The sequence below is a fragment of the Dromiciops gliroides genome, chromosome 2 (genome assembly GCF_019393635.1).
Source record: "Dromiciops gliroides isolate mDroGli1 chromosome 2, mDroGli1.pri, whole genome shotgun sequence".
Taxonomy (NCBI): domain Eukaryota; kingdom Metazoa; phylum Chordata; class Mammalia; order Microbiotheria; family Microbiotheriidae; genus Dromiciops; species Dromiciops gliroides.
Window position 1 is genome coordinate 72,802,200 of NC_057862.1, and position 27,014 is coordinate 72,829,213.

The following is a 27,014-nucleotide window of genomic DNA, read 5'->3' on the forward strand; positions in this document are numbered from 1 at the left end:
GGAATCAGAAAGACCTGATTTTAAGTCCGTACCCTGCCACACACTGACTGTGAGATCCTGAGCAAATAATTTAGTGCCCCAGACACCTAGACTATAAGTTGCAGAGAATGTACTAATACTAAATGGTAGAATTTCCTCAGAGTTCCCTATAATAAAATCACAGGTCTTATCCCTTCCCTCCTAACTGGTCTCTAATCATCCTCTAAATAGAGCTGCCAAGATAATTTCCCCAAAGCACAGGCCTGGACATGTCACCATCCTACTCAAGAAGTTTCAATGGCTCCCTATTGCCTCTGACAAAACAGAAACTTCCCTGCTTAGCATTTAAATCCCTGGCTTTAATCTAACTTTCCAGACTTTACTTCATGCCTTCTATGATCCTGCCAACTGGGCCTACATTGATTCCCCATTTATGACATTCTAGCAGCTCAAGTATCACATCCTATAGGACGCCTTCTCTGATTCTCCGGGTTGTTAGTCCTATTGAAATGACTTTTCATTTCCTTATCCATGTGCATGCATATTGTGTCCCCCAGAAAAATGAAAACTTCATGAAGGCAAAGACTTACTGTCTTTCTATCCCTAGTGCCTAGCATAGTGCCTGGTATATTTTAGGCACTTAACAGATATTTGACTTACCAAATTGAAGTCAAGTATTTGAAGGGCTTGTGGAGAAAGAAGCCCCAGCAGACAAAGCTAGGAAATGAACATTAATTCCCTAGGATATGCAAAACATTAGGGTAGAGTCTGGAAATGGGTATAAAATTAACTTAATATAAGAAGGAGAAAACTTCCTAACAATTAGACCCATCCAAAAATGTAATGGGCTATTTTGGGACATCATTTCCCCATTGGTAGAGGTTTTCTAGCAAAAGCTAGAAGGCCGGGGCAGCTAGGCGGTGCAGTGGATAGAGCACCGGCCCTGGATTCAGGAGGACCTGAGTTCAAATCCAGACTCAGACACTTAACACTGACTAGCTGTGTGACCCTGGGCAAGTCACTTAACTCCAACTGCCTCACAAAAAAGGCTAGAAGGCCCTTGGTATGTTGTAGAGCAGAGAACTATTCAGGGACAGGTTGGGTTAGATAGCTTCCGAGGTCCCTTCCAACTGGGAGAATCAGTGATTCTATTTTCTTACATAGATTTGACACCGGATCCCCAAATGCGATTACTTAATTGCATCCTGCCTGAGAAAAGAATAGTTGTGATGTCCTATAATACAGATTATACCAGTGTAGAGATAAATATTGAGGGGAATGGTAGATTTTAAACTACTCACATTATTTAGTATTTATTAAATACAATGTTTTAGATGTTGTACAGAACACATGAAATGTATCAAGTCTCTTGGTGCAGTAGAAAGAGACTGCTAGACTTAGCCTGAATTTGGAGTCACAAAACTTGTATTTGGATCCTGGCTTCGCCAATGATTAGGTGTATGTGGCCTAAAAAGAGAGGGTTGTACAAGATGGTTTTTAAGGTGCTTTCCAAGCCTGAAAATTCTATGAGCATGAAATCAATGAAAAAATGAGATGAAAGGTACAAGGAAAATTATGTTGAGGAAGTTGTATAAAATAATATTCCTCACTTAGAGGATGAATTTCCTGTCTCTGGGGAATGGAAGCAGACAAAACATCACTTAAGCCTTTGGAATGATTTACTTGGAAAATTAAGGAGTTCTTGTTCAAAATAAGTTGATTCTAATGTAATTAACACAGTTCCTTAAGTAACAAACAGAAAGTTTATTTTAATGTTTTTATTATTTCAAAATTTTGCATTGACTTAATATTTCCTTAGTGGCAGGAAGTTGTACATGTGTGCCCCATCAGCACTGGTTGAACAGTTATATGTCTTTGCTAAGAAGTTTTGCTAGAAACAAGTCACTTTGCTGTTCTGAATACTGAAACTCAATAGTATGACTATTTTACTTTGGGATCTCTGGACCTCAGTTTTTCATCTGTAAAATAGGAAAATTAGACTTTGAATAATCATAGAGAATGGAAGAGGTGCTACAGGACCAGAGAAGGTGAAATATTGTCCCAATTTCCAAAAAGGAGAAGAAAGTTGACTCTGCCAATTCTAGGCTAGTGAGTTTGTGCTTCCTAGAAAAAATTCTCCAATGGATTATTAAAGATAAGGTTTGTGAGCACTTGGAAAGTGAAATTGTAACCATTATAAGCAATCAAAGTCTAATTATGAGCCAACTGAACTGGATTATAATGTCATCTACTATTTTGACAGAATCATTAGACTGGTTAGATCAGGCAAATACTATAGACATCATATAACTGAATTTCACCAAGGCATTTGACAAAATCACTTTTGACATCCTTGTGGACAAGATGGAGAGAGGTAGCCTGTGTAAGAGAGTTCATTTAGGTAGATTTGGAACTGACTGAACAACTGATCCAAATGATGCCACCTCAAGAGAAGTGTCTAGTTCAATGTTTTAGAGATCTGTTCTAACCAATCTCTTTATCAGTAGTTTAGGATGAAGAAGATAAAAATGGAAAACATCAAATTTTCACATTGCATTAACTAAAACGGGATAGCTACAAAAATTAGGGCCCCTAAAGATCTGAACAGGCTGGAATGCTGAGCAGGATGAATTTAATTTTTGCATTTGAGGTCAACTGGAGTGATATAGCTAGACATAGATTTATGAGAAAATCTAACAATCAACAAGCATTTATTAAGCACCTACCACATGCCAAGATGCTGGGGATACCAGGATAAAAGTGAAGCAATCTTCATCCTCAAAGAGTTTACACTATATTGGAGGAGATATCATAAATACATATAAGCATATACAAGCATGTATACAAGTATATATGTATGCATATATCCATGTGTACATGTATATATATTCTATTTGGGGAGAGCCCCCATAGTGGTATGATCATGAATTGTCAAGAGTGAGAGCCAGATTGCTGCCAGCCGGTTAATGGGTTTCTCCCAGCATTCCCTAAAGTTCCAGTGACCTTGTACTTGACCTGAGACAAAGTATTCAGAGTGTTACTTCCTTAAACTTTAAGGGACTTATGGGGAAAAGGACTCTAGAAACCGCTGCAAGCAGCTGCCAAGAGGATCAAGAATCTGGAGTAGGAATAATGAAGACATTCCAAGAATGTCTTGGACTGAATATGCATTGGTCATCAAAGCTGAGATAGGAGGCCAGAGAACCCTCCCCCCATTTCTTTTCTTTTCTGTCTAAACGTTAAGATAGACCAGTGATAAAACTGTTGACCAGCCCCCAAATGGACGACACTTTTTTCTGTTAGTTTACTTAATTCATAGATATTATATAGATGATAGAGAAGAGAAGGCTTCCTCTTTCAGAGATGAGAAACATTTGTTACTTGAGCATTTTGGGTAGAGGGGGCAGTGTTTTACTTTTGCAAGCTTTATAAAAGTAACTGGGATATCCTTGGAATTCTTCCCTTTTAGAAAACTGAAAGGATTATGTCATGGGGAAATAAACAACACTGTTTTTGTGAGAGTGACTTAGAGCTTTGCCTCCATGTTTCAAAATCTCATCTCAGGAAAAAGAGGGCAGTGAAGGTGACACAGAAGTCCAGGAGCCTCAGAATGAAGGCATCGACTATGTACAATAGATTGTAAGGCAGCCTGGCTTGGAAGTTGAGTTCTTTTTCCAAATATTTATTTCCTGTCTTAAGCCATTTCTGTGATTAAAAACTGTTGGTTAACAACATGATCCAGGATGATTATTGCATTTTACCTAATGTGCAGATCTAGAGGTAAGAGCAGGTGGAGGTAGGGGGGAGGTTACCCTTTCAGGGATGAGGCATTTTTGTTCAGCTGAACAGCCGAATTGGAGGCTGAGCCAAAAGGAGTAAAAGGTAAGGAGGAATGTTGAACTTTCTCAAGCCTTGCAAAAGTGTCTGAAATACATTCTCAATTTCTTTACTTTTGGGGAAATGATGAAGCAAGCCAGAAACAATCTGTTATGGGGAAATAAAAACTGACATTGCAATGAGAATGATTTAAGACTTTCCTGCCACGCTACAAAACCTAACCTCTGAGGAGAGAGGGTAGTGAGGGTGCTCTACATACATCCAGCAGTAAAGGCAGTTCTACTGTGAATGTGCAGTTGGCAAAATGACTCGACCATAACAACCCAGTGATGTTTCTAGGGTTTAAAATCATTCTCAAGTTCCCCCAAGTGGTTAGATAAACAACATAAATATAAGGTGAGTTAAGGGAAAGAAAATACCAGCCAGAGAGAATCAGGGAAGATCTCATGCAGTAGATGACATGTAAGTTTAACTTTTAAACAAGCTGGGATTATGAAACACAGAGGTGAGGTGAGAGTGCATGGTCCCTGTGGGGAAAGGAATCTTACCTCCACCTTTCTAGTCCTGGTAGAAAGGGAAAAGATGTCCTCAGAACTACCTTTGCTGGTAACCTAAGCCCTGAGAAGTTTGGAGGTCAGTGGTCTGCACTGCCCTCACTCTTGCAACTCTGAAATAACTTCTGTTCTTTCTTTTTTTTTAGTGAGGCAATTGGGGTCAAGTGACTTGCCCAGGGTCACACAGCTAGTAAGTGTTAAGTGTCTGAGGCTGGATTTGAACTCAGGTACTCCTGAATTCAGGGCTGGTGCTTTATCCACTGCGCCACCTAGCTGCCCCTCTTCTGTTCTTTCTTGTTTTTGTTTTTTTGGAAGGCAATTGGGGTTAAGTGACTTGCCCAGGGTCACACAGCTAGTAAGTGTTAAGTGTCTCAGGCTGGATTTGAACTCAGGTCCTCCTGAATCCAGGGCCTGTGCTTTATCCACTGCGCCACCTAGCTGCCCCAACTCTTCTGTTCTTTCTTAATGCCCTCCCGGTAATATCGGTCTCTCCTCTATCCTTTTGCCATATATTCTGACATCCAACTGAGCTTATTGCAAGGGTTTATGCATGAGAAAAGAATTAGTCCATAAATGAGTACAAAGAATCTTGGAATGTCCATCAATATAATTTGCCCAGTGTAAAACTGAGCAACTCATATTCTTCAAAATTCTAGTCTAGTCCAGCTGGTCATCAACACTTCTTACCAGATTCAGTGCCATGGCTCTCAGTTCATGATAGCTGTCAACCAGAGCCTGCAGTTACTTTCCCTTTTAGTCCCTTTCCTGGGGATCATATTTTTTCTTCTTCCTATCTCTATTGCTTATATGCAACATTTGACTTCTTAGGTTTTAGCCAATTGTTCTCATTCAAAATCCACTATTCACACTCAACTAATTGGGCAGAGCCATCACCACCTAGTACTCTGCCCACAGATTCCCAGGAGATCATTGCCTTCTTCCTTGCCTATGCCATCATTTTCTCTTTTCTCACAGGTTCCAACATAGAACACACATATTATTCCATTCTCCAAAACTCTCCAGAAGAAATAAAGAAACACCATATTCCTTTTAAGAAGTCCTTTCCATTTCTAAGAGTCCAGAATGTTTCTAATGAACTATAGTCCTGAGCTTGAGCCCCCACTGTACCTGAGTCCTTTCTGAACCCCACCCTTAACAAATGCTGCCAAAAGAATATTTCTCTCCCTCTTCCAAACTCTAGGCCATAAAATGAGTTTATCTAGAGATTTTATTTTCTATAAGATTTAAATCTTCCAACATATGCCCCCAAAAGGGTTACCATGGTGGTCGAAAATCATCTGATCAGTAAAACAAGTAGCCACAGGAATGCTTCATTGATGTCCCTAAATAAAATATTCCCCCAATCCTCAAAATTCCCTCCAGAACTTTTGTGCAGAATGGCACATGTTATGGCAGCCATTGTGATAGGGTAGATCCCAGTGAGTTCCTGCCCCACCCCTTCTTCCTTCTACTTTTCTCCCCTACTCCAACCCTGCCCCCATGCCTTGGCTATAGTCTTCTTTTCAGAGAATAAGTAATGTTAAACTACTTGCTTCTTAATATGTATCAGCCCATCCATAAATCTTTTTTTTTTTTTGCAGGGCAATGAGGGTTAAGTGACTTCCCCAAGGTCACACAGATAGTAAGTGTCAAATAACCTAGGCCTGATTTGAACTCAGGTCCTCCTGAATCCAGGGCTGGTGCATTATCCACTGTGCCACCTAGCTGCCCCTAATCCATAAATCATTAAGAATTTATTGAGCATGTGCTTGAAGGAAATAAAAATAATATCTATGGATCTATAATTACTCCACCCAAAATACACTAGAAATGCTACTTTATTACAGGGTATCTCAAAACAAAGGTTCTGTTGAAATACGAGGTCTATTTTTTCATTATTATCTTTTGGGATTAATCACTAATGTTGGTCACACCTCAGAGAAAATAGGATTTCCTTTTGATTAAAGATACCTTCCCTAGAATTTGTACTATTTAAAAAGTTATTGTTCATGCTTCTGAAGAAAATAAAGTGTTTAAGTTAATTTTATTTTATTTTTCAGTTAAGAAGTATTTATTTTCTTTTACCTCTCCTTACCCCTACTTAGAAAGAAAAAAGGAAATATAAAACATTTGTAACATTTTATATATATATATATAAATATATATATAATTATAATACTACATATGTGCCACAAAGGTTTTGTTTGTATATATTTCTATATATACACACACATATGTATACGTACTTAAATGTGTGTATGTTTGTATAAATGTGTGTATAAATATATACATATATATATATATATATGTTTATGTGTGTACACACAGAGAACTCCACTAAATTACGATATTGACTATGTCCACAAATGCATGTCTCATTATGCATACTGAGTCCATCACCTTCTTCAACATTACTCGTCTGGAGTCATGCTGCTCATTACACTGATCAGAATTAAGTCTTTCAAAGTTGCCCATTTTTATACTGTTATTGTTACTGTAAATATAACGGGGATACTTATCAATCAGGAACTATCATAGTAAATTAAGGTAATGGAATATTATTGTGTTGTAAGAAATAACAAAATGAAGATTTCAGAGAAACACAGGAAGAACTTGGAAAGCGTTTCAAGTATCTTTTTGAAATGTGTTGGTTAGTCTTTGAAAGTCTGTTTCCTACCCCAGATTGTTTGCTAAGTGCTTGGAAGACATGGAACATAAACTACTTGGAGACAGAAGATATTTGTTTTGTCGTTGTATCCCCCCATTCTTTTTCACATAATAAATCCAAACTAAATGCTTACTGTATTGGATTGAATTGAAAGTCAGAAGGTTTAATATATCTCTCTCCAGGATGTTTTGAAATGAGGCAGTTGGGGACGACAACATTCTTTTTCAGATCTATCTTTCTTCCTTGCCATGAGACGTGACTACATTTCCTTTTAGAAAAACTGGAAGGTAGAGACCAATTGAACAGCACTTTTGGTCTCTCTTTTTCCATTAGTATGACCCAAGAGGTGTCTTTAAAGCTTCCTTTTAAAACCCAACTGTGTGGGAAGAGCAGAGGGGATCTAAGAACATACAGTTCAGGGAATTAAGAATGGTCAACAAAGTAGTCTCTGGTTCTGTCTTTAAAACTCTTAGTTTATCTTACTCCTTATGTGTCTATTTACACTTGCCTTTCTCTAAGAAATAGTTTATGATTTGTTTCTGTTTCTGCATCTCCCTATCCATCCTCTTTATTGTCCCATTGTCTCATTTCCTAGTCTGTTTCTCTCTAAAGTGGCCGATGTAGTGGAAAGAACACAGAATGTGGGATATAAAGAGTCAGAACGCCTTGGTTAAATTTCTATCTACATTTGGCAAGCTGTGTGACCATAGGCAAATCACTCATTCTCTCTGAGCCTCAGTTTCCTCAACTGTAAAATATGGTGATAAAACTCACGCTATTTAAGTTCACAGGTTGTTGTGAAGAAAGCACTTTGCCAAACTTAAGATGATATACAAAATGTGAATTACTATTAGTAGTCCCCTATGGATGAATTGATGACATGAATGAATGAATGAATGAATGAGCATTTATTAAGCACTTAGCATGTGCCAGTAACTATACTAAGCACCATGGATGCAAATATAAGCAAGCAAGAGAGTTCATGCCTTACAGAGCTTACATTCTATTGGGGAAAAAATAATACATATAGGGGACTTATGGCAAGGGAAGACTTTCTTGGGCAGGGAAGTCAGAGGGAATGGTGTAATCACTCTAATGTAGTGTAAAGACTCTAATGAGTCTTAATACATACCCTCTCCAGGAATTATAATATTGATTTGGTAACTGTTCCCAGAGATAGAAGTGGGAAAGGGTAGAAGAAGAAAAATGGTTAGGAAGTAGTGAAGTAGGCCTGAAATGGGCAACATTAAGTATATATTCACCAATCAAAGAAAGCTTGAGTTCCAGACAGATTGGAGGACCCAAAGACTGGAATGTCATGCATGAAAAGTAACCAAAAGGCCAGCCTCCCTGGAATGCAAAGTGTGGGAAGGCTGGAATAGAAGGTAGGTTGGGGCCCCCTTTTAAAGGACTTTGAAATCCAGACAGAGGAGCTTATACTTGGTCCTAGAGACAGAAGGGAGACATTGTAGATAACTGAGTACAGGAGGGACAGAGTCAGATTAATAATTTAGGAGAATTCCTTTGGCAGCTGAGTGAGGTATCACAGCTCCTGTATGTCATCAGGACATGGAAGTGGCCCAAAGGGCTTGCTAATGAAGCACAAACCAAACTGTAGAGGCTCTGAGTATAGGCCCAGTTATGGGTTTTATGTGAGTAGACTGAGGACCAGTCTAGGAAAGTTTAGATAAGCTCATCCTCAGCTTTGCCACAAAGCACTAACTTGTTAAGTTCCCACTCTTCCAGAAGATCATTTCCCAGGTGGTAGAGAGACTGGCATCTTTGAAGTATTATCTAGCAGCACAACATACAGTAGAGCTCTGTTTTATTTCTTGCTGTATCTTCTAATAGAATTACGGTGATGTGTTAGAAGGAAGGTAAAGGTGGGAGTCAGGAGGAGAGTTATTTCAATTCATCAAAAGAAAGAATTTCCTAACAATAAGAACCATCCAAAAATGGAATAGGTTGCTTGTGAGGTAGTGATTTCCCCATTCCTGGAGGTGTTTAAGCAGGGGGTGGATGACATTTTGGTCAGCTTTATTGGAGAGAAAATTCTTGCATTATTCAGGGCACTGGGTGAGATGACATCCTAAGTTGCCTTAAAACTCAAAATTCTTCGATTCTCTGTTCATTGTGACTTTAAAAGCAGGTAAGCATAATGTGTTTTTTTTTTTCATAAAAAACAAACTCCAAGTTGTGCATGTGTGTGTTTATTTCTACAGGGCTCTCAGCTGAGTTTCTCTAGAAGGCAGTGGCCTTTGCTCAGAAAAAGATTCTCTGATCTGGCTGTAGTTTTCATCAAACCTCTTTAAACTATAAGACAGTCCTCCATCTATAAACCTTATGATGAAAAAACATTAAACCAAGCACATTGTATTTAAACTGACATTAATATTTTGGACACAATTTTATGGTTTAAAATTCCACTGCTTATATGTGTCTCCCATTAAATGTAAGGAGAATTTTGGGAAAGACTTTTAGCGGCAAAACCACCGTGAGCTTGCAAATATATGCAACAACCAGAAGAATAATTCCAGCAGGCAAGGAAATAAAGGGGAGCTATTAACCAATTCATCAAAGATTAGAACTCAAGATACCTATCTCTTTGCACTTACAGGAAGGAGAGCTCAAAGAAGCTAGTTAGAGCTGATTCTGTCAGTGAGCTTCCTGCTCCCAGAAGACTGAGATGGAAATGCTCCCCAGAAATTCAGGGACACCTGGCATCATCAGCAGACAAACTTCAACGGTAGGGAAGAACTTTGGGTGATTGTTCTACAGCCTCATTGATTGTTTTAAACCCCTTGGTTTGTGGCATTTTGGAAGTCCCCAAATATGACTGTTACAATCCTTCTCACCACTGCATTCCCTTCATGTTCATGCAGTCAAATCAAAGGTGAATTATAACACCTGAGGAAATAAGTGTGCTAAAGTAACCATCATTTACATAAAATACAAAAGATGTTGGGGGAGTGTTGTTTTGTGTTTTTTAAAGCAGGTTTCATCTGAGGGAACATAGCAAAGCCTGGGGAACATGATTTGCTGAATTCAGAGAGAGTTATAAGTAACTAGTTTGAATAGGTTATTTGAATCCAAGCTATTCCAATTTGTTTAAATTTACAGGGTAACAACACCCCAGGAAAGGGAGTGAACCACATCAGGCTTTAACGGGATTTCAACACAGGTTTATGTATGTCTCCAATTCCTTTCAGCTCTAAAATTCTGTGACTTTATGACTCAATGGAAAATTACAAGATATATTCCCACTCTATTGTAGAATTCTGAGTCAGGCTATTCTTTCAAAAGATGATAAAGGTGGTGTGCCTGATTGTTACACATTAAAATTAATTAACTTGCTAAGTCTTTACTAAGTGCCTACTATGTGTCTAGTTTTGTGCCCATCATAACAAGAAGAACCATAATTTATGGAAACTTATAATTTGAGGAGACAAAATGAAAACACATGCAATAACTGAGGAACAAGACAGTACAGAACAAAATTTATGAACAAAATGTGATTTTGTTTTATGATTTGTGAACTAAAAAAATGACAGAGATAACAAGAACTAAAGGTGTTCAAAGAAATAGACTAGAATAGTTAAGGAAAATTTGAACTAGGCTTTGAGACAATTACTAGCTTCAGCAAAGTTGTCCAACAAGATAAACCCTCAAAAATCAAATACATTTCTATATAATAATAACAAGATCCAAGAGGTAATAATAGAAAGAGAAATGCCATTCCAAATAACTACAAAATGTATAACATATCTAGAGACCAATCTACCCAAGCATACAAAATACTTGTTTGGATTCAATTACAATGTACTCCTTAAAGAAATAAAGAACAACTTATATATCTGGAGGAACATTCAGTGCTCATTGTTGGAATGTGCCAGTATAACAAAAGTGACAATACCACCCAAGTAAATTTATACTTTTTAATACCATACCAATCAAATTACCAAAGGAATGCTTTACACAATTTGATAAATTACCAGTAACAAAATTCTTTTGGAAAAATGTTAAAATGTAGAATATTAAAGGAAATGATGAAAAGGTAGGAGTTAAAGAAGAATGGCATTTCCAAACCTCAAACTATAGTATATAGCAGCAGTCATCAAAAACCATCTCGTATTAGTTTAAAACTAGAGGTAGACCAATAGAACAGACTAGACAAGGGAAAATCAGAAACAATGTAATTCAACCCAGAATTCAATAAACCAGAAAATATAAATTACTTAGGACAAAACTCTCTATTTGACAAAAACTATTGGCAAAACTGGAAAGGCAGAAATTAAGCTTAGACCAACACTTTATACTGTATTTCAAAAAATTTTCTAAATAGATACATGATGGGGCAGCTAGCTATGGGGCAGTGGATAGAGCACCGGCCCTGGAGTCAGGAGTACCTGAGTTCAAATCTGGCCTCAGACACTTAACACTTACTAGCTGTGTGACTCTGGGCAAGTCACTTAACCCCAATTGCCTCACTAAAAAAAAAAAAAAGATTTCTTTAAATAGATACATGACCTTAATATTAAAAATCATACTATAAAAATTAGAAAAAGAATCCAATCATATACCTCATAGACATATAAGAAGTTAATAAATTACAAAAGACAAGGGATAACTTTGATTACACAAAATTGAAAAGTTTCTGCACAGACAAAATTAATACACCTAGGATAAGAAAGCAAATGTTAAATGGGTAAAAAAATCTTTGTATCAAATTTTCTTGATATGGGTTTGGTACCCAAGATATATAAACAATTAACACAAACACATGTATATGTACATACATATACACACACCTATTTTTTTCTATATACATATATATGAAAAAACCTACCATTGATAAGTGGCCCAAAGATATGAAGAAGCAGTTCTCAGAACAATGACAAACTATTAACAACCATATGACAGAATATTCCAGACCACTAATAACCAGAGAAATGTACATCAAAACAACTATGAGGTTTCATTACAACAAAAGATGACAATAAGTCAATGTTGGAAAGGTTTTGGGAAGACAGGCACACTAGTACACTGGAGTAACTATGAATCAATACAACCATTTGGAAATCAATTTGGAATTATGCTAGTAAAGTGACTAAAATGTCCATACCCTTTAACCCAGAGGCCATTGATAAAAATAAAGTCCCCTATATACACCAAAAAATTTATAGCCCCATTTTTTGTGATAGTAAAGAACAGAAGACAAATTAGATGCCCATCGGTTGGGGAAAGGCTAAACAAATTATGTTCCATGGATGAATGAAATATTATTGTACTATAAGAAATGATGAATATGATGAAAATATAGCAGCATGGAAATTAATTTGATGAACTGAGGCAGAATAGAGAAAGTAATGCCATGGAAACAATATACACAATGGCTATAACAATGTAAATGGGAAAAACAACCAAAAAGAAAATCAAAAGTGAATGTTGCAAAATTATAAAGAACAAGCAGTCCTTTAAAGTGGAGGTACAAGAAAACAATCCCTTCACCCCTGGACCCCAGCGCTTTGCAGAGGTGGAAGGTCGATAAGTGTTATACATTGCTCATATTTTCAGACTTCTTCAATGTACTGATCAATTATGCTGATTTTTTTCATCTTTTTTTTTTGTCCTTAAAAATACTATTTGTTATATGGGGAAATTCTTACGGAGGGGAAGGGATACTGGGGAAAACTTATGGTGATATAAAATATATATCAATAAAAAGTTTTAAAATATTAAATTAAATGGAAGTAAGTGAAAATTCTAAATATTGGTATAAGAATCAGCTGTACAAAAGTTCTGTTCTTAAGCTTCCTCATGGGAGGGAGCTGACTCAAAATTCTCAAAGGCTAGACCTGCAGCAGGTAAGTTCTGATGGGTTTTAACAAACTGAAAATGAGTTGAGAACAAGCTGGGTGTCTGCTGTCAGAGAACCAGCTTAGCTCAATATGAAGAGGCTTATCACTAGAAAGAGACAAGGACACTGAGAAAAATCTACTAAATAAATCTATAAAAATTTACATAAAATAAAAATCAGGTGATTCAAGGAAGGCACAATGGCATCGACAGACAGCTGCAGAAGAATCTTATCCTCTACAGGGACTTCAATCTTTTCCGAGCATATCCTTCATAAGAGTGATGAACATTCAGTTGCTGGTGCCCCCATCTTCATAAATTACCTTGTATTTACTCTGTGTGTGTGTGTGTGTTTATCTACTTACATGTGAACATTGTGGTGAATAAAATTATATGTGGTCACCCTATTACTGTCCCAAGTTTAGGGAAAATTAGCTGGGGTTTATTATATATTTGTTACTGAGAAATTAGAGGTTATTGCACCAGTTTGGGGGCATGAAGCATTTATTAAAGCATATTAAGTATTAGTAAAAGATAAAGCACATGGCCCTGAAAGTTAGGAAAGCCTAGCTAGGATCCAGGGGAGAGAATCATCTGTGTCCTGCCTCCTTGAGCATTCCAAGCCAAGGGAGTGAGTCACCGTGTAAGCTTGCTGTGGGCAGGAGAAGAGCCCACCCTTCCACATTGCTCAGAGCTAATTGGCTAGCATCATTCAAATCTATTGGTTTACTGGATTTGAGGGTGGTCCGGCTGATGTCAGAGTAGGAGCCCTCCAAGGGGAAAAAGCCTTCAGGTAGGTGTGGTTTTAATCCCTATTCACAGTCCAAGGTCCAACCACATTTCCTTTGAAATTGTCCTGACTCTGGGCTGGCCCCAAGAAAGGTCTGGCCAGGCTCTCTGGGTCTCATAGAATGCCAAAAGACCCTATTATTAATAATTTTCTCACAACATGTCACATGGGGGAACATGGGTGTCTGGGGTGTTCAGGGAGGAGTAGCACCTCTGGTGTGAGGGCTTGCTGAACCCTTTTCAGAGCTGCACATCCCCCTTTGATATCCTCCTTCACCTAACTCTCACCTGTGGCTCCAAGAAGCCATAGCATGCACAGTGGCCATACCCCAGTAAAACTCTCTCAGGATGATCCAGGTTGAGGATAACCAACAGGCCTCAAACTCATCAATGAGTTAGGGGGAGGTCCACCCCAAGCATGTGAAGACTTCCCTCAGAGGAATAGACAGAAGAGAACAATTTATTCCAAATGCCACGAAGGCAGCTGAAGCAGGCACCATGGAGGGCTTGGAGCTTGGTCAGACATCAGAGGTGCATCCCAGGCCATTGCCAGTCACCCTGACCTTTGTCCTGCCACTGGACTTTGATGACTGGAAGATAAAACTGACAACTTTGTTCGACTCTGTCTCACCTGAATCCAATTCACAAGCAAGTCCATTGGTCCTCTTTGAAATAAAGGAGCATTTTTGCATAGAAAGTTACTGGATGGTGAACAGAATAATAGGGGAGTAGATTGACACACCCCTTCCAGAAGCAATATCCCAATGAATTTGATCCTGGTTTTATAACCAAGGAGAGTCCCATCAAGGTAGCTGAAAAACATAAAAGCCAGGGAATAGGGAATAGAGCACACCTGGGACCTGCCTTAAACAGTGAACCAGATGAGGCAGGGCCCAGGGTGGACATTATAGAAACCTCCTGGGCATAGTCTCCAATTCTAGTTTTAATGTAGCCTTTTATTTGATAGTGATTATTTTTCATGTTTTTTTTTTCCAGGAACTGGATTACTAGCTCTGTAAAAAAAGAAATTAGTAATAGATGCTGAATATAATATCATTACATATTCTTAAGTAAGGCACATAAATCATGTTTTAATCCTATTCATATGCTGTGAATACTTATTGAAATTTTATTTTCAGATGAAATATCTTATCTGCTGATTCGAATTCTACCCTCCCTCCCTGATTACTCCTGCCTACAGTGATGAATTCCCTGAACCCTAATGACACTGATAATCTGTACTATACAATCTAACACAGGGGCATGCTGGAGTCAGCTCTTAAAGTCAATTGTTAAATTTTCAGTGAAAGTATTTGGACCTCAGAAATTGACAAATGCTACAAATCAGGGCTTGATTTATTATTTTGTTGACTGTCTAGACTTTAAAAAGTGATGGAGAAAATTTTAATAATGCAGATCAAATCTGTAAGTAGGAGTGTGTGCTTTTTGTTGTTGTTGAGAAAGCAAGTTGTTAAACATTTACCAGCACACCTCTGGGTATAGGATATACTTATTTCGCATTCAGTTCATACTCAGAGGAGACACTGAGGAAATAAAACAGAGAACAAGGAAGCTACATGACACAGTGGACAGAGGACTAGGCTTCATTTTCATGAATTCAAACCCAGCCTCAGACACTTACTGTATAACCCTGGGCAAGTCACTTAACCCTGTTTGCCTCAGTAAAATGAGCTGGAAAAGGAAATGGCAAACCAATCTAGTATCTTTGCCAAGAAATTCCCCAAATGGGATCACCAAGAGTTGGACGTGGCTGAAATGACTCAACAAAAAACAGGGGAGTAAATACAAAGTAATTTTGAGAGGGAGACAACACTGCTCTTCAGCAGGATCATGAAAGGTAGCATCTGAGCTATGCTTTAAAAGAAATTAGGTATTTTCCAAGGCAGAGTTGAGGACCATAAGCATTTCAGGAGGTGGGGGGGGGCAGGAGTAGAGAGGGAGAGGCTGACCATCTATGGCTAAAATAGGAGATAGAATGTTTCATATGTGTACGTGTCTCCCTGACAGATGGGTCAACTCCTTAAGTATAGAGATTATATCACCTATCATCCTATACAAATTAAGCAGGCCTATAATAGGTACTCAATAAGTACTCGCTGAATTCAGCCACTCAACAAACATTATTAAATACTTGCTAATTTACAGGCTCTATGCTAAACTTTGAGATGGCAACCAAAGGTAGAAACATAGTCTCTGACCTCAAAAATCTTCAGTTGAAAATGTACTAGTCAGATGATGATGTGAGACTAGAATTTAAGAGAGATTGGATCTGTGTATCATCTGAGTAGTGATGATAATTGAATTCACGAGAAGTCCTCAGATCACCAAGCAAGATAATATAAAGGGAAAAGAGAAGAGGGCCCAGAACAGAGGTTTGGGGTATAACCCCAACAGTTAGTGGGCATAGCCCGGACAGATCCAACACAGGAGACTAGGGAGGAGTAGTTAGACATGAAGAACCCTGAGAGAACAGTGTCACTAGAGAGAAGTCTAGGGAGAAAAGAATATCCAGGAAAAAGGGTGATCAGCAGTGTCAAAAGCTAAAGATGTCAAGAAGGATGAGACTGAGGAAAGGTCATTAGACATAGCAGGTATGAAATCACTGGTAACTCTGGGGAGAGCAGTTTCACTTGAAATATACAATTAGAAGTCAGACTACAGAGGAGTTAAAATCAAATGAGAGGAGTGTAAGTGGAGGCATCTAATGTATACAGCTTTCTCAAGGAGATTAGCCACAGAGATATGATATATAATGTTAGCTAGCAAGTATGGTTGGATCAAGTGGGAATTTTTTTAAAGATGGAGAAGACATGTATATCTTTGTAGGCAGGAGGTAGCTAAAGAGAGATTAAAAGTTAGTGAGGAGAGGGCAGCTAGGTGGTGCAGTGGATAAAGCACTGGCCCTGGATTCAGGAGGACCTGAGTTCAAATTTGGCCTCAGGCACTTGACACTTACTAGCTGTGTGACCCTGGGCAAGTCACTTAACCCCAATTGCCTCACCAAAAAAAAAAAAAAAGGTAGTGAGGAAGCAGAGATAATAGAGGGAGCAATCTGCTGGAGAAGGCAGAAAGGAGTGATTTGCCTTGGCAAAGAGAAGAACTACTTCTTCATGAGGGACAGGGGTAAAGGAGGAAATAGTGGTAGAAGTCATCTGAGTGATATGAGATTAAAGGGGGAAGGGAGCTTTTCAAAGAAGGCCTCAGTTTTTTTCATTTATATATGAAATAAGGCTCTCAGCTGAAAGGATAAGGGGAAGGAGTGCCATAGGAGGCTTGAGGAAGGATGAAAATTAGGAAAGTGAGCAATCCTTGTCTTGCTGCAGTGAAATCCAAGTTGAGACTGACTATGTGATCTAAACTTGTAACAGATCCAGTCAGCAAAGTTTTGTCATTTTCTCCAGCTTTGTATGACAGCAAGTGAATAGGATTGAAGATGATAGATGGTGGGAATAAATCAGGGTTTAAGTTCAGTAAGGTAAAACAAGAAAACAGGGGATCTGAATCTAGAGGATTACACAGAGTAGAATTGTTTCACCAATGAATAAGGACGATGGCCTGGGGGAAATTGAGTAGTGGAGTGATCAAAGGCCTTGGTGAGAATGGTAGAACAGGGTTAGGGATTGGTTAGGTATAGGGAAAGATGAAATGATATGATTATATTCATAGAAAGCAAGAGTCTTTAACCTTTTCTATGTAACGGATCCCTTGAAAGTATGGTAAAGACTATGGACTCCTCAAAATATTGTTTTCAAATACACAAAGTAAATCACATGAGACTACAAAGGAAACCAATTATATCTAACTATACTTGTAAACAGATTTAGGTTCATGTACAACAGGTTAAGAACTTTTGAGATAAAGGAATTTTGGAGTTCATGAACATGGAAGTGGAATATTTATAGATGATGGCAAAATCAAGGGTAGAGCCATCTCTGTCTATAGGTATCTATAGATGAGGTAGAGTGAATGAGTGGGTTGTGAAAACCGAGTAAACTGAGAACTGAGAAGTTAGAATATATGAAGTAGTATTAATATGTATTGAAGAATTGAAAATATAAATCATATTTTATATGTTATAAAATAATTTTCTTTTTATCCTCAGGATAGTGAAGAATCTTGACTTCACTGTTTATAAGTTTGAAAACTATGGGAAAGAGTTCATTAAGAAACAAAGGACCAGCCCAGATGCTTATATTCAGGTGGCACTCCAGTTGGCCTTTTATAGGTGAGTAAAACAAAATCAAAGAATAGACCTTTTAAAAGTGAGAACTGAGTCCTGTTGGTTCTAAAGAAATGCACCTAATATTTTTTATGTTGCATACAATAAACTGATATCCCTGATAGGATATATTGTTCCTACGCCTAGAATGGGACATATAAACCCTCTAAGAAAGGAAGCACAATGTCCCTGGTGCTCATAAAATGACACTAATAAAAAACTATGAAGTAAAAGAAAAGTACTGAACCAAACAGGGGACATATGATTCAGGTTTCCTATTAAAGATTCAGCTGTGCTTTAAATCACAAAGAAATTAATTAAATCTGGTTTCTGGGATCTTTTGACAAAACACCTTTGGAATGGCAGGTATCTTCCAAAGACTTACCATAATTATGGCTTTATCCACTTTAGGAATATATATATGGATATTATATATGTATATGTGTATGTATATATATACACATAGACACACATAGACACACATGTGTATTGTGTATGTGTATATATGTATATGGAGAGAAAGAGAGAGAGAAACAGACAGAGGAAATCAGATGATGTCTGATGGGAGTAGAGTTCAGAGAGATTATCATCTCCCTATTTCTGGAAGCAATGTCCCCTTTTAAGGGCAGCCCAAGATTACATTAGATTTTTGTGGTTGCAATATCATACTATTGATTCATATTGAGCTCCAGAATCTTTTTAAAAATTGTTTATTTTTAACATTCTTTTCTTTTTAAATTTTGAGTTCCAAATTCTCTTGGGCCCTTCCAGCCCACCCCCCAATCCCATTCACTGAAAAGGCAAGCAATATGATATCAATTATACATGTGAAATCATGTAAAACATATTTCCATATTAGCCATATTTCAAAACAAAGCAAGAAAAATAAAGATATTAAGAAAATGATACTACAAAAATCACTTCTCTCTCTGGAGGTGGATAGCATTTTTTCATCATGAGTCCTGTGGAATTGTCTTGGATCGTTGTATTGATAAGAATAGCCAAGTCTTTCACAGGTGAATATAAGTACAACATTGGTGTACTGTACACAATAATCTCCCACTTCTTCTCACTTCACTTTGCATCAGTTCATAGAGGTCTTGCCATGTTTTTCTGAATCTACCCCCTTTGTCATTTCTCACAGCACAATCATACTCCATCACAATCATAGACCACAACTATTTCAGCCATTCTCCAATTAATGTGCATCCCCTCAATTTCCAATTCTTTGCTACCACAAAAAGAGTTGATATAAATTTTTGTTTATATAGGTCTTTTTCCTTTTTCTTGGACCTCTTTGGGATACCGACTTAGTAGTGGTATTTCTGGGTGAAAGGGTATGCAGTGTTTTATAGCCCTTTGGATTTAGCTCCAAATTTTTCTCCAGAATAGCTGGACCAGTTCACTACTCCACCAACAATTCATTAATGTACCTATTTTCCCCTCATCCCCTCCAGTATTTGTCATTTCTGATAGATATGAGGTGGCCCTCAGAATTGTTTTAACTTTATTTTATCTAATCAATGGTGATTTAGAACATTTTTCATATTTCTATAGATGGCTTTTATTTCTTATTCTGAAAACTGCCTGTTTATATCCTTTGACCATTTATCAATTGTGGAATGCCTCTTATTTTAATAAATTTGATTCCATTCTATACTCAATATATATTTGAGAAATGAGGCCCTTATCAGAGAAACTTGCTGTAAACAATTTTTATATTATTTCATTATCTATAGTACCTTTTATCAAAATGTAGTTTCCCTGATTATCCCTTTTAATTAAGTCTATTATTTAGGTCTATTTTTGCTTTTGCTTTGTCTGAGATCATGATGGCTATCCCCACATTTTTTTAGTTCGGCTGAAGCATATTAGATTCTGCTACAACCCTTTATTTTTAATTCTGCATGGATCTCTGTTTCAAGAATGTCTCTTGTAGAAAAAAAGAACATATTGTTGGATCCTGGTTTCTAATCCATTCTGTTCTATGCTTCCATTTCATAGGTGAGTTCATCCCATTCACATTCACAGTTATGATTACTAACTGTGTATTTCCTTCTATCACATTTTTTTGTTTCTTTTTTTCTCCTTTTTTTTCTCCTGTCCCTCCTCAAAAGTCTATTTTCCTTCTAACCATTGCCTCTCTTAATCTGTCCTCCCTATCATCCCCTCCACCTTGCTCTTATCCCCTTCCCCTCTTATTTCCTTATTAGATAAGTTACATTTCTATACACAATTGTGTGTAAATATAAATATTGCCTGCCATACTATTTTCCCCTTCTCTATAAAAGCTCTTCTTTGCATGCCTCTTACGTGAGAAAATTTTCCCTTTTCTGCTTCTCCCTCCCCTCTTCTCCCAGTGCATCCCTCTTACTCACCCCTTATTTTTTTTTTGGAGATCATTCCAACATAATCAACTCACATCCATGCCTTCTATCTATGTAAACTCCTTTTAACTTCTCTAATAATAATAAAGTTCTTAGGAGTTACATGGATCATCTTCCCATGTAGGAATGTAAATAATTTAACTTTATTGAGACCCTTAGATTACTCTTTCCTGTTTACCTTTTATGCTTCTCTAGAGTCTTGTGTTTGAATGTTAGATTTTATATTCAGCTTTGGTCTTTTCATCAGGAATTCTTGAAAGTCCACTATTTCATTAAATATGCATTTTTCCCCTTTAGGATTATACTCAATTTTGCCAGGTATGTTATTCTTGGTTGTAATACTAGTTCCTTTGTCTTCTAGAATAATATATTATAAGTCCTCTGCTCCTTTAATGTGGAAGCTGCTAAATCTTGTGTGGTCCTGACTGTGGTTACACAGTATTTTAACTCTTTCTTTCTGAATGCTTGAAGTAATTTCTCTTTGACCTGGGAGCTCTAGAATTTAGCTATATTCCTTGGAGTTTTCATTTTAGGATCTCTTTCAGGAGGTGATCAGTAGATTCTTTCCATTTCTGTTTTACCCTCTAGATTTAAGATATTGGGACATTTTCTTTGATAATTTCTTTAAATATTATGTCTAAGTTCTTTCTTTCGCCATGACTTTCAGGTACTCTAATAATTCTTAATTGTCTCTTTCGGATCAATATCCTAGGTCCGTTGTTTTTCTAATGAAATAGTTCACATTTTCTTCTATTTTTCCATTCTTTTGACTTTGTTTTATTTTTTCTTGATGTCTCACAGAGTCATTAGTTTTCATTTGTCCAATTTTTTTAGGGAATTATTTTCTTCAATGAGCTTTTGTACTTCATTTTCCATTTGGCTAATTCTGTTTTTTAAGTTCTTTTTTTCTTTCTGTTTCTTAAGTTCTCCCTTTAAACCCCTAGTGAACTTTTGTACTTCATTTTCAATTTGGCCTATTCTGCTTTTTAAGGAGTTCCTTTATTCACTGAATTTTTGTGCCTCTTTTTACCATTAGACCAATTTTTTTAAAAGGTGTTATTTTCATTAGTATTTTTACCAAGCTGTTAATTCTCTTCCTAATTTTCTTGCATTACTCTTATTTCTTTTCTCAATTTTTCCTCTACCACTTTTTCTCTTTAACTCTTCCAGGAATTTTTGTTGGGCTTGAAACCAATTAGCATTTTTCTTTGAGACTTTGTTGCCGTTTTTACATTGTTGTCTTCTGAGTTTATGTCTTGGTCTTCCCCTCCACCATAGCTTTTATAGTCAAACTCTTTTTTTTATTGTTTGCACATTTTCCAGTCTACTTCTTGACTTTGAACTTTATATTAAAGTTGAGCTCAATTCACCTGGGAGTGGAGAGACAGTATCCCAAGCTTCAGACTTTTTTGTGATGGTTTTCAGAGCTAGTTCTGGGGGGTCTACAAGTTTTTAGTGCTTCCAAGTTGATGTGATCCTGGGAGAGGTGCGATCACTGCTCTCCTGGTCTGTGCTCTAGTTTTTACCCAGGAAATGTCTCTGCTCCCCTGCAGCCACAAGTGCTAGTATTCTTGTTTGCCTTGGAACTGTGACACTGCTCTCTTATGACTGACCCCCAGCACTCCTCTCCACCCTGGAACTGCCACCCAGAACTGTGTATGGCCAGTAGAGTTGCCAATCAGAGCCAGCTATACCCATTGCTAGCAAAGGGTCCCCTATGATCTCTTTTTGACCTGTTGTTTGACCCCTTTACCATCTCTGCACTAAGAAGTCCCCCTGCTTCCACTGCCACCACCTCCACTGCCAATATTGCTGATAATGTGTATGTGGGCTTTGAACAGACCCCTACCCATATCACAAACTGTTCCTAACAACTTAGGGCCAGAAAACTTCTCACCCTGGCCTTTTGTTGGCTCTGACACTCCAAAACTTAATTTAAGGCTTTAAGACTGTTTGCAAGGAAGAATTGAAAGACTTCATTGAATTGCCTCTAATCCATTATCTTGTCTCCCTTTCAACCCCCAGATTTTTTTCAGAACTGCTGTCTAATTATGCCTCTTCCATGTTATACCTGTGAAGTTAATTTTTATACCCAATTGTAAGACTTTCCATTTATCCCTAATAAATTCCATCTTGTCAAATTTATTCCAATGCTCCATCCGAGCCTACAAGTTTATTTTAGGTACTAACTGTGTTAGCAATTGCTCCCAGGTAGGTAGCATCTGCAAATTTGATATGCATGCCCTTTACATTTTTATCCATATCATTGATAAAAATGTTAACAGCACAGACCAAGCACAAATATTTAGAATACTCTACTGAAGACCCCCTGCCAAGTTGACATTGGATAATTATCAATTATTCTCTGAGTCTGGCCATCTAATTAGTTCTGAATCTATATGACTAAATTTCATCTAACCCATTACTTCCCATTTTCTCCAAAAGAATAGCATGAGATATTCTATTTAAAGCTTTGCTAAAAATCTAAGTAAACTATATCCACAGCATTCTTAATTTAGTTTGCCATAACCTGTTCTTGATGGAGTCATGTTGACTCTTTGAATTACTGCTTATTTATCTATATGTTTACCAACTATCTCTTTAATGATCTATTATAGAGTTTTCCTAGGAAATAATATGTGTAAAGTAGATGTATATGAATCAAGTTCACTGGCCTATAGTTTGGACACTCCTTTTTTTTTAAATCAAGACATCTTTCTCCAATATTATGTCATCTCTCTAGTTTCCAGTGGTCTTTCAGATTATCACTAATATTGGCTCAGCAATTACATCTGCCAGGTCTTTCAGGATCCGAGTATGTTTCATCTAGGCCAAGTAACTTGAATTCATCAAGGCCAACATAAGACAACACCTAATTTCCCTTTCTCTTTTTTAAAATGTATTTTTATTGATATGTTTTATTTTTGCATTACAAAGATTTATATATTACTTCCACTTCACAAGAGGTCTTTTATAACTAAGTAAAATAATACAGTGACCTTGTCTTAAAGTTTATTCAACATTTCACAACTGAAGAGCTCCCTCAAATCTCAGTATTTAAAAAAAAATAACAGATATCTATCTCTCCTTTCTACCTCTCATCCCATTAAAAGAAAAAAAGCAAATTTCTTGTAGTAAATATGCAGCCAAGCAAATTATCCCAATAGCTGTATATATATATACACAAAACATATATATATGCATATATAGATATGTGAATATATGTGTATGTGTCTCATTCTATACCTTAACCCCATCACCTCTCTGTAATGGACAGCATTATTCATCATTGATCCCATGAAATTATGAAAAGTCATTTAATTAATCATAGTACTTATGGCTTTCAAAATTATTTTTAAAGTGTTTTAAATTGTTCTGCTGGTTCTGTGCATATAATTCTTCATTAGTTTATCAAAGTCCTCAAAATTGTTTTAAAAATATTGATATTATTGTATGAATTGTTCATTCTGAGTCAGTTCATATATTTTCCATGTCTTTTTTTAATCTTCTATTTTTTTTACTTTCTACAGCAAAATTTTTCTTCTTCTTCATGGTTCCTTACTATGTCTACAAGTGCTCTGTTGGGGGCAGCTAGGTGGCACAGTCGATAGAGCACCGGCCCTGGACACTTATTGGCTGTGTGACCCTGGGCAAGTCACTTAACCCCAATTGCCTCACAAAAGAAAAATAAAAAGGAAAAAAATAAGAAAAAAAAATGTGCTCTGTTTCCTATGTATGTATATACACATATATGTATATATATACATATATTTGTTTATTCATTTATTCTTTTTTTTAACTTTCCCCCTTACTCTTTTACCCTATTCAGTTACCATCAACATCTCATTTCTCCTCTTCATGGCCAGACTTCTTTAAAAAGTTGTCTTTAAATGATGCCTACACCTCTCATCAATCCCCTTCTATTTGGGTTCTATTTCATCACTGTATTAAAACTGCCATTTTGAAAATCACCTGTAAGCACCTAATTGCCACATCCAGTGGATTTTTTTAGTTCTTTGATTTCTCTGCAGCATTTGACATTGCTAATTACTGCTTCCTAATGAATACTTTTTCTTCCTTTGGCTTTGGAGATACCACACTTTTCAAGTTCTCCTATTTCTAACTGCTCTTTCTCTTCATTTGCCAACTGTTTATCCTTTCTGATTCTTTATAGGGGATGCTCCTTCAGGTTCTGTCCTTAGTCATCTTCTGTTCTTCCTCTATGTTCTATTCATTAGTATATTTTCAGGATCATATCAATGCATATATGCCTGGGCACATAGTAGGTACTTAATACATTTTTGTTGATTGTCACTTTAGCAAGAAAAATGTCACCACGTTGGGTATGCAATGCTCACTAAGTAGAATGCCTCCCCAGGGACCTGGCCTACCATTGCCTACTATGTGAGTATAGAAACAAGTTTTGTTTTGTTGAGACCTTGAGAACAGTGGTCACTCCAGCAGAGATCAACAGAGATTCATCAGGTCCTGATACACATTCAAAACCTAGCTGCCCAATAGAAAAGAACTAAGTAGCTTTTCTTTCCCCCCTTAGCTTAAGGCCTCTCTCTGCCTAGAACAAACAATAAGGTAATGTTTGTGAGGTTTTAAATAAACCAGATTTCCAGTAACAGCAAATGATTAATTACACAATTATTTCATTCTCTACTACTAATCATTCTTCAGATCTTTCAGCTAACTCTAGATTTTGCAATGTTTTTTTTAGACATCAACCAATGTTTTTCTCTTTTAGTAGCAATGCATAACAAATACATGTTACTATATTGGACCCTTCATATTAGGAGAGCTTTAACATTCATCTTTAGGGGATCTCTTATAGAACTCTACTAACATTAAAATGAAATACTATGCCAAATAAAATCAGGACTGTAAAAATGAAGCCCTACTGAGTCTATTTTTCTTTCAGCATTTATGATTCCTCCAAAATAAATTATTTGCCATTCATACTTCATTCTGTACAGATACCACCAGAGACTTGTCCCTACATATGAAAGTGCTTCCATTCGCCGATTTGAAGAGGGACGAGTTGACAACATCAGGTCGGCAACTCCTGAAGCATTGGCTTTTGTGAAAGCAATGATTGATGAAAAATCATCTGTACCGGTAGGTGTAGCTATTTTAGTTGGACTTCAGAAATAATCCATGCTGCTTCATCTCCAGGGAGAAACTGCATGGCAATTCCATGCAGCTTAGTCACTTCGTTCCTTTCTGATAGGCCTCTATGTACTGTCCTTTACTGAGTAATGCCTTAAACCTCTTATATTTTATATAATTCTGATCTGTTGGCAGGACTCAGAGAAGATGTTTCTTTTAAAAGAGGCCATCAGGGCTCAAACAGAATATACTGTTTTGGTGAGTGATATCTTTGCTTTTTTTTTTTTTAATCACAGGAATTAGAACCAGTGTTAATTAAAGACAATATGACAGAGCTTGGCAACTAACAGACATCAACAGAGCCTGGCAAATATTGGCACTGAAAAAACAGAGACTCTACTTTCATGTTTTATTGTATCAGATTAGATATATAGGTAGATACACAAAGAGCTACACATACGAACTATATGTATGTAATTAATAATAATTTAGACCAGCATGGACAGAAGTTTGCCTTTGTGCTATCAATGAAAAAGGCATCTTCGGGGCAGCTAGGTGGCACAGTGGATAAAGCACCGGCCCTGGATTCAGAAGGACCTGAGTTCAAATTCGGCCTCAGATACTTGACACTTAACTAGCTGTGTGACCCTGGGCAAGTCACCTAACCCCCATTGCCCTAAAAAAAAAGAAAAAAGAAAAGAAAAAGAAAAAAGCATCTTCAAGCACATTAAAAGAGTAAACAAGATTTAGGAGAAAATGTTTTCCTGCTTCAGAACTCACTTTATATACAAAGTACAAACATTGAAGTCTACTGTTTAAGTTATTTCTTTATTTGGACCTAATTTTTAGCTTAGTGCCTTAAAATCATTCTCATCTATTCTTTAATGTACAATCCAAGTAGGGAGCATATTGTTGATCTAATTCAAGATTATATACGTGCAAGAAAGTAAAAAGCTTAATTTCTATTTTTAAAGTCTTAAATTCATTCTTTTCACTAATTCAGACACAATGAACTCTCCTCCCAATTCAAACAAATTAATAAAATTTTACAAGACCTGTAGAGATGGAAATACATTCTCCTTTACTAATTGCCATTAATGACCCCAATCAATTAACTATTAGCAAATATTTATTATTCAGTCATCTGCTATGTGCTAGGCACTGCTCTAGGTATTGGTAATACAAGTTCAAAGAGTGAAAAAATCCCTGACAAGGAGCTTACAATCTAATAGTGAAGATAAACAAGTACATACATATATACATAGCATAAATGTAAAGTAAATTACAAATCTATACAAAATAGTTACAAGATAGTTTGAGGAGGGCAGGCACTTGTAGTTGGGGGATCAGAAAAGGCTTCAGAAATCAGGAAAGAACCTCTTAAAACAAAGAAAAAATCTTTACTATAGAGATTTAAACAGAAATTGTGTCCCAAAAGTCTTAGTGCAGTTCTAAGCCCTAATAGCTTTAAACTATACTGAGACTTTTAGGATACCCTCTGTAATTGATGAATTTAACATGTATATTTGAAAAGTAGTAATAGTTGCATACCATTCCATTCTTCAACATAGAATTAAGTGATTTTTAAA

General features: G+C 36.9%; 1 protein-coding gene across 1 annotated transcript in view; it reads left to right on the plus strand.

Annotated features, from left to right (window-relative positions):
* Positions 1-27,014, plus strand: part of CHAT (choline O-acetyltransferase) — a 98,635-nt gene that overhangs the window by 65,563 nt on the left and 6,058 nt on the right. The window contains exons 10-13 of the mRNA XM_043985461.1: positions 9,656-9,784; positions 17,807-17,929; positions 25,293-25,434; positions 25,621-25,683. Of these exons, the coding sequence (XP_043841396.1) occupies positions 9,656-9,784; positions 17,807-17,929; positions 25,293-25,434; positions 25,621-25,683 (457 nt within the window). The remainder of the gene's footprint in view (positions 1-9,655; positions 9,785-17,806; positions 17,930-25,292; positions 25,435-25,620; positions 25,684-27,014) is intronic.